This window comes from Polyodon spathula, unplaced genomic scaffold, assembly GCF_017654505.1.
Source record: "Polyodon spathula isolate WHYD16114869_AA unplaced genomic scaffold, ASM1765450v1 scaffolds_3958, whole genome shotgun sequence".
Taxonomy (NCBI): Eukaryota; Metazoa; Chordata; class Actinopteri; order Acipenseriformes; family Polyodontidae; genus Polyodon; species Polyodon spathula.
In genome coordinates this window covers 4,774-12,716 of record NW_024475415.1, presented here as the reverse complement: position 1 = coordinate 12,716, position 7,943 = coordinate 4,774, and the positions used below count along the sequence as shown (strand labels likewise).

At 44.8% G+C, this 7,943-nt stretch overlaps 1 protein-coding gene across 1 annotated transcript; it reads right to left on the bottom strand.

Moving 5' to 3' along the window:
• Window positions 1–629: 629 nt before the first annotated feature.
• LOC121312553 (early growth response protein 3-like) lies at window positions 630–6,305 on the bottom strand. Its single transcript, XM_041244277.1, has 2 exons — window positions 5,845–6,305; window positions 630–1,750 (listed from the first exon to the last, which is right to left on the bottom strand). The coding sequence occupies exons 1-2, from the start codon at window positions 5,999–6,001 to the stop codon at window positions 630–632; spliced, it is 1,278 nt and encodes a 425-aa protein (XP_041100211.1). The 5' UTR covers window positions 6,002–6,305.
• Between the last annotated feature and the right edge of the window lie 1,638 nt (window positions 6,306–7,943).

Genomic DNA, 7,943 nt, shown 5'->3' with positions numbered 1-7,943 from the left:
CCACTGAACACTTGCTAAAGTCACATTCTTTTTTTGGCACAATTGCTATATATAAGCTGTAGTGGAACCAGATACAAAACTGGTTGAACTGACTCAAGCAGCCATCAAAGGCAAACGTCCCGACAGCAAAGACCCAATCTTTAGCGCCTACAAGCAGATCGTTGTTGTTGTTGTTTTTTAAAGACAGCTTTGCAAAGTAAAAACGCAATATTGAAGGGCCACCAAAAGTCGCCCATACCATTCTGGTTTCTATAAGTGCATTTTTTTTCAATCCCGATTCGCTACAAAAGTCCGTCTGCAATCAGACTGGTGTTAAAATTCCACGCGCAATATGCACCCTTTAAGGAACGCCAATGACGGCACGTTCGCACTGCAGCGTCCCACGAGCCCAGCACACTCTCTCTCTCCTGCCCGCGACGGGTCAGGCCAGCAAGATCCACGTCATGTGGAATAAACGCCACAAACACAAAACAGTCCAGCTTCAAAATAAACAAACAACTAGAAAAAAAAAAAAAAAAAAAAAAAAAAAAAAAAATTTTTTTTTTTTTTTTTTTTTTGGTTTTGTTTCCTTTGGAGAAAATATCAGGTTACAGGTGGTGCAAAGGGGGACCTTTTGCAGTGGGTCAGCGTCAGTTCGCACGCTTCAGCTCCAAGTAGGTTACGCCACATGTGGTCACCGTCAAGGAGCTGGCTCCGCAGGCGCTGCTGCAGGAGACAGGAGGGGAGCCGTGGCCGCCTGCGGCAGCCGTTTTCTCCGCCAGCTTTTTGTCTTTCTGCTTGAGGTGCACCTTGGCGTGCCGCTTGCGCTCGTCGCTCCGGGCGAACTTGCGGCCGCAAAACTCGCAGGCGAAGGGCTTCTCACCGGTGTGGGTGCGGATGTGAGTGGTCAGGTGGTCGCTGCGGCTGAAAGAACGCATGCAGATGCGACACTGGAACGGCTTGTGCCCCGTGTGGATGCGCAGGTGGCGGGTCAGCTCATCGGAGCGGGAGAAGCGCCTGTCACACCCTTCGGCTGGGCAGGCGTGGGGACGCTCGTGGACGGGGGTCTTGCTGGGCCGATTTGGGTATTTCCGGAGGCGGATGGGCTTCAGGGTGAGTGCGGGTGGAGGTTGGTGGTGCTGGGAAGGATGGTGGTGCTGATGGTGCTGCCCACCTGCATATCCCGGATGGACTTGCTGCTTGTCTTTGAAAGCTCGGAGTGTCTCCAGCGGGGTGATGGGGGGCGGGTTAATTCTGATGGGATCCATACTCTGGAAGGGTTTGTGCTCCATGACGCTCACCTCCCCCTGGTGGTGGAAGAGGTTGTAGTCCGGGATCATGGAGAACAGGTTGCTTTCCATGGCAGGCTTGGCCGGGTGGTAGTCTGCGCTGGAGTAAGGCAGCGCGCTCGTGGTCGCGGGGCTGTGGAAGGACACCTGATCCTGGTACATGTCGCTGCAGCTGGAGTAAGGAGGCAGCGGAGTGCCGTACACCTGCTCCAGCTCCGAGGCCTGGCCCGCAGGGGAGGAGGTGTGTGTGCTGAGCGCTCCTGGGGAGGGAGACACCCCCAGGATCCCCGCGCTCACCAGGCTGATGATATTGTTGTCCGAGCCCCAGCCCGAGCCCCCTAGCCCACTCGTAGGGGGGGTGTCAAAGGCAAACTTGCCCAGGTAGGTGACTGTCTGGCCGCTGCGGTTGGGCTGAAAGGAGCCGCTGTACTGCAGATCCTGGGCTGCCTTTTCGCTGCCCATTCCCAGCTCCATCATGTTATCTGTGGGGAGGGGAAGAAAAAATCAATCAGCGCCATAGATTCAAAAACCCTTCAGTCAGATTTACTGTTTTTTGTAAAGTATCTTGAAAACTGCAAAGCATTATATTATTCAACCTGCTAACATAATTCAGCAGGTTTCATTCGACTTTATAAAGCAAGGTGAGTCATTATATAGGGTGACGCCCAAAACTCTTGCTTGGGGTGAAGGAAGGTAAAGTCCCAGGCTGGTTGCTTGACGAGATTAAAGTTCTAACCTATAAACACCTAAATCCTGTATATACAACAACTAAGTGTTTACAGCTGTATTTAGGAGACTCCTTTTTTGTGTACTTCAAACTTACTTTTTGCTGTTTTTATACTCTTCGAGTTGTTGGGTGCAGTGTGTTTGGGTTGTTCTTTTACCCTTTATTGGCTATTGTAGTTTTACCAGCACACTGAACAAGGCACTGGCTACAGTGTTGCTCCACTTGGTTTTTCTTATTGTTTTACCCTGGATTGCTGATAATAAAGTAAGTTTTGAGGTTGTGTTATTATTTTGGTTACTGTGTATTTCCAATATTGCTTGACTGGGATACTGTATACTGACGATAGACACAGCGCTGCCCAGAATTATTGAGAGACCACCTTCCATTTCAGTGCTGCAGACGGCTCTAATTCATATTGATTTGTGGATGTTAGGACATTTGTTGATTCACTCTGAGGAAAACATGAGTTTGAAATTATGAAGCTCAACACGTCAACAACAAACAAGAAAATGGGAATAACAATGCTTATAACACGGTTGATTCCATTGCGTGTTTATAAAACAATGTTTTTTTTTTTTTTTTTTTTAAAAAGGAAAGGTTTTCGTTTCTTACTTTTTCACATGAATGTTTTAAAAAGCAGATTTTACCCACACCTCACCGACGCGACAAGGAGAATTTTGCATTGAAACCGCTGCTGAATTCTGTCCATGAAACGTCCAGTAACTTCTTACATCTCTGCAATGGCATCAGCACCTTTGCTAACACAATATCCCTTCAAAGAGCATTGAGGAAGAGGGTGCTCTGGTCTTCCTTCTGAACTTGTGCTGAGTTTAGATTCAGTATAGAACTACTCTATAATCCCCCTCCAGCAACAATGTAATACACATTGTTACTCTCTTATAATAATAATCTTTATTTTATATAGCGCCTTTCATAGTGGACCACCATCACAAAACACTTTACAAGATACAGAGACTAGGGTGTGTGAACTATGCATCAGCTGCAGAGTCTCTTACAACAACGCCTCACCCCAAAGACGCAGCACAAGGAGGTTCAGTGACTTGCTCAGGGTCACACACAGTGAGTCGGTGGCTGAGCTGGGATTTGAACCAGGGACCTCCCGATTACAAGCCAGTTTTTTTAAGCACTGGACCACACAGCCTCCTTTTTGTTCACGAGATATAGCCAAAAACTAGTGTGCGTAAGGTGTAATTGTGAACAGCAGCATTTTTACAAAACCTCAATCTAGCTCTTCTGCATGTCAATTTAAATCTATTCCCATGCCCTATACGTTGTCTAGATTGTAGTTTGGAGCTATAGTTTTTAAGAACATTACTCATCTGAAAAATCTGAAACGCTCCTAAATTTTTACTTCAAAAATCTTTTTTTTTTCTTTCTTTCTTAAAACAAATTCCACACAAATCTGTGCGTATGATTCTTTTAATTAGGGTTCCCAACATGAAGCAAAGGTGGAAGAAAAGAAAAGCGGGGATCCACCTGGAACATTGCCAGAGTTGGATTCGTCTGAAATCGCCTTTGTCCAGAATCACATTGTTGGGGTGAAATGAAAAACAAACGTCCCAGTCAGTCCTTCACCTTTCAAGGCAAATGGATAACATTTTGGGGGTACCCACTGTACTTGTGAAATGCTCCTTCAAATCATATATTTGAAGCATTGGTAACTATCTGTTCAGGATTACCAAGGCATTTTGCAAGCAAGGGTGGGGTACAACGGTGAACAGTTATTCTGCGTTTACTCATCAGCCTCAATGCGTATACTTATTGGAATGTAATTGATATACCATATCCATATAAAAAATACCTTTTTATTTTTGTTTTAAACAAAAAAATGTACAAATTACAGAAAATAAAAACCGAATATATAAGAGATATATACTAGATATATATAATAATACACCACACACACACACACACACACACACACACACACACACCCACCACACACAACACACACATATATATATAATTATATATATATAAATCATATATATATATATGACCTATATTTATCTCTACATATCATTGCTGCTGATTTATGACCAATGTATACATACACACATTTTTATATAATTTAAATAGATAGATTGATAGACAGGGTTTGATTTATAACAATAATAATCACATTCTCTGTTGATTTTAAGTGTGTATGCTGAATAAGCCAAAAAACAATTAGTACTGGGAAACAGCAGCTACGAGTATGGAAACATAGCCCAGCTATTGTGTTGCAATGCACACACACCACACACACACACACACACACACACAAAACACACACAAACACACACGGCATGACGCACGCACACAAAACACACCCCACACAACACACACAACACACACACACCACACACACGCACACACACACACACCACACACGCACACCCACACCCACACACACACCACCCACCACACACGCAAAACCCACACGCACACAGTTTATGATAATATTCACGGTGATCTTAGATATTCAAGTCGCCTATTATGTGTTTGAGCTGCACTTCTAAACGGACGCGTGGCAAGGAAACGACGTGGCGGTTTAGAGATGCACACAGCAATGGGAAAGGGTCACTCAGCTATATACACATTGACATGTCCAGTCTTCTGAACAGAAAGGGTTCACCGATTCCCTATCCTTGAAAAGCGGCGGGGGGGGTCCTGTAAAGAGGGGCTCCAGTCACCCGGGCGTATTCAAGACCAACCACGGAGTATTTCATGTGCTAAAGTTACAAAACTGGCTTTTTAGTGAACCTCGATGTCTTGGTATATTAACAACTGCGTGTCTTTGACTGAAACAGGGACCAGGCGCCGATTCGGACCACGGGTGTGTTTTTATGAGATCTCGGATACTGATTTAAAAAAAAAAAAAACAAAAAAAAAAAAACCAACCTGTTAAAACGCATTAACGGTTGTACCCCTTTTTCTGTTTTCTCCTAAAAATGAAGACTACTACTTTTTTTTTTTTTTGTCTGGGCGTTCAGAGGAAACACGTGTCATATCTATAGCTGTTTAATTCACTAAACAGAGATAAGTCATGAGCTCTCTTTCTTCTCTCTCTCTCTCTCTCTATCTCTCTCTCTCTCTCTTTCTCTATATATAATCATCATTATAATATATATATATATATAGTGTTTGGTGCGTCTAGGCCAGTCTGCGGAGTCTAGGTCCGTCTGCGCTTTGTATTGCACCCTTGTACGATATGCAAAGACACATCGAATTATATAAAAATGGGTATTGCCTGTGTACGCCCTACGCATGTACATGCATAACAGGTCATAATTATATTGATATAGATCACACATTTGCAGCATTATTTAGTTGAAGTGTGCGGGGTGTTGTGTTGTGTGTGGATGTGTGTGTGTAACGTTGTTCTGTTGTGGGTGTTGTTGGTGTGTTGTGGTGGGTCGGTGTGTTCTGTGTGTGACACACAACACACACACACACACCACAACAAGGGCATGTTTCAAATATATGAATATACCCTATGTAAATAAACCATTGCAATAATATAACAGCAGATTTATAGGTTAAACACAATACTGTACAAACCTACTGTCGACTGTGTATGTGCTGAGCCCGGGGGACTGTGAAGCATATTCTGTACGCACATACAGCACAGTGCCTCGCGGAATGGAGATATACAGTATACAGTATGCGACAGGTGGCAAAGCCCCGCATGCAAGCACCACGCTATCCAGGATAGCTCCGCTTCGGTCAGCTGTTGCCTCTCGTACGGCGAGCTCGTAGAGAGCTACTCTGTCCACATCGCAGTTCAATATCTTTGTAAAATCCAACAGAATTTCCAACATTACATGACAAGGAGACCCGCCTTACCTGAGGACATCTGTGAATAGTGGGACATGGAATCCGTGCCGGAGAAAATATTCATAGACGTGGGGATGTCTTCTTCTTGGTAGAGATGGTCAGGAACCGGGCTCATTAAACTGCTCATGTTAGTAATAGGGAGCCTGTCCACGAGTTTCCCTGTCATAGCACTTATATCCAGGCAAGCATAGATAGCAGCAGATGTGTAAGGAGCGACAGATACGCCAGATCTGCCGGGAAGAATGACCACCAAATAATGCGAATGATCGTGGGGAGAATTAACAAAAACAAACAAACAAAAAAATCTCAGGTAAATTGTAGGTCCAATTCACTCGGAGAATGCGGTTGTTGTTTTCTTTACTGTGTGTAAAAAAAAAAAAGAAAAAGTCTCTTAATCAGTGTTCAGCGGAGGTGTTGTCAGCTGCGCTGCTGCGAGCGCGGCTCAATGTTGATACTGAGGGAACTCCAACGCTGCTTCTATTAAATAGGGGGACGGAACAACGCTGTGACGTAGATGACCATTTAAGGATACACAAAGCTTGCCAGCTCCGCGACGTCACAATGGAAGCTCCTCATAGTGGAACATTAGTAGAGAACGGGCAGGAAGGCGCTTTGCAAGACAAGCGCAGCTCCGGGGACTGGAGGAGAGTGGCTTGCACCGAGACAGAATCGATCTCTCCTTGCTGAAAGAGACGAGGGCTTCCAAGTTCCACGCAAGATACTTACAAATAAAAAAAAGCATGGATTTATTTTATACGTTGAAACAGCTCCTTCGGCGTTAAGGTTTGTCACCGCAGGGGCAGTGCAATGCAACGGTTTAGCAACGAAAGCAAAAAAGCAATGATGCCACTGAATAATACAGCCAACTAAAGAATTGTGTTCTTTAGAACAAAACACGCAACTGCGAATACAGGTGATGGGTTTACTGTAACTGTGTTGCCTTCTTCTCCTCTGGCTGCATTGTTTCTGGTTTGTTTGATGGCTCTGCTTCTACGGTTGTAGTTTAGGGCTGCAATCGGGCTCTGAGGTAGCGCGCAGTCAGTGCGCTGATTATCCGCATTGCTTTAGACAAACGCGGGCACTGCGTGCTGTGCTGAACGCGGTGCTGGAAAGGGTTATACGCGCCCAAATGCTTTCTGTTTAAATGTTTTAACAACAACAAAATGCATACTTTAAACTGGAACGGCGTAACGCAACAGGACACGTAACAGAGTACACACACATACGTACAGTACACACACACACCACACACACACACACACACACACACACACACACACAAACACACTTTAAACCAGCATTATGCAATGAAAGTGAGGATACGCTTATACGCCATTGGCAATGATACGGTTTAGTGAGTTGGTGGCATTGCCAGTCTGTCCGTAGCTCAGTTGTTCGGTTGCAGCGGGGGGGGGGGGGGTGATGTTGTTCGTGACCGACATGTGGTCTTGTGTTGCCGGGGGGGGGGGGGGGGGGGGGTATTTGTCTAATTAATATGGTGCCACAACGTTTTAAATGACGGTATTAGCGCAGTCTATGTTTAGAAATCACTAGTAACACTCAACTAAGGTACAGTTACCGCTAGCTGGTACAGTCACTAGAGAATGCGCATCCCTAGCGTATACTGCACCCCAGGTGTCACTTCAGTGACTGTATCATGACTTAATTGCGTACAGGTGCTTGCACAAAATAGAGTTGAAACCAAAAAAAAAACACACACAAAAACAAGGCAGGCTTCTGAATGCACATGTTTAACTGCAAGGCGAAATATCGCAAGCTCTCCACAAACGCAGAGCAGCCATGCCGCTCAACTGGAAACGCCAAATAAGGTCCTGATCCGGCGAAGGCTCTGCCCCTTTCTCAATTTGGTTAGAAAAGTTCCGGTTTAACAAACAGACAAAGTGGAAAGAGATCGGAACCCACATCCATTAAAGGAACCGCAGAGCGCAAAACGTCATGGGTCGGATTTCAGAAATCTAGAAACCAGCACAAAAAGAATCATCTTTATCCGCTGTTCCAAAAATATTCATTTTAAAGAGGAAGCGACGTCTCCTGTTTGTTGTTTTTCAGCTGCATTGGTCTCTATTGTGAGAAGGAAGGGAAAGTCC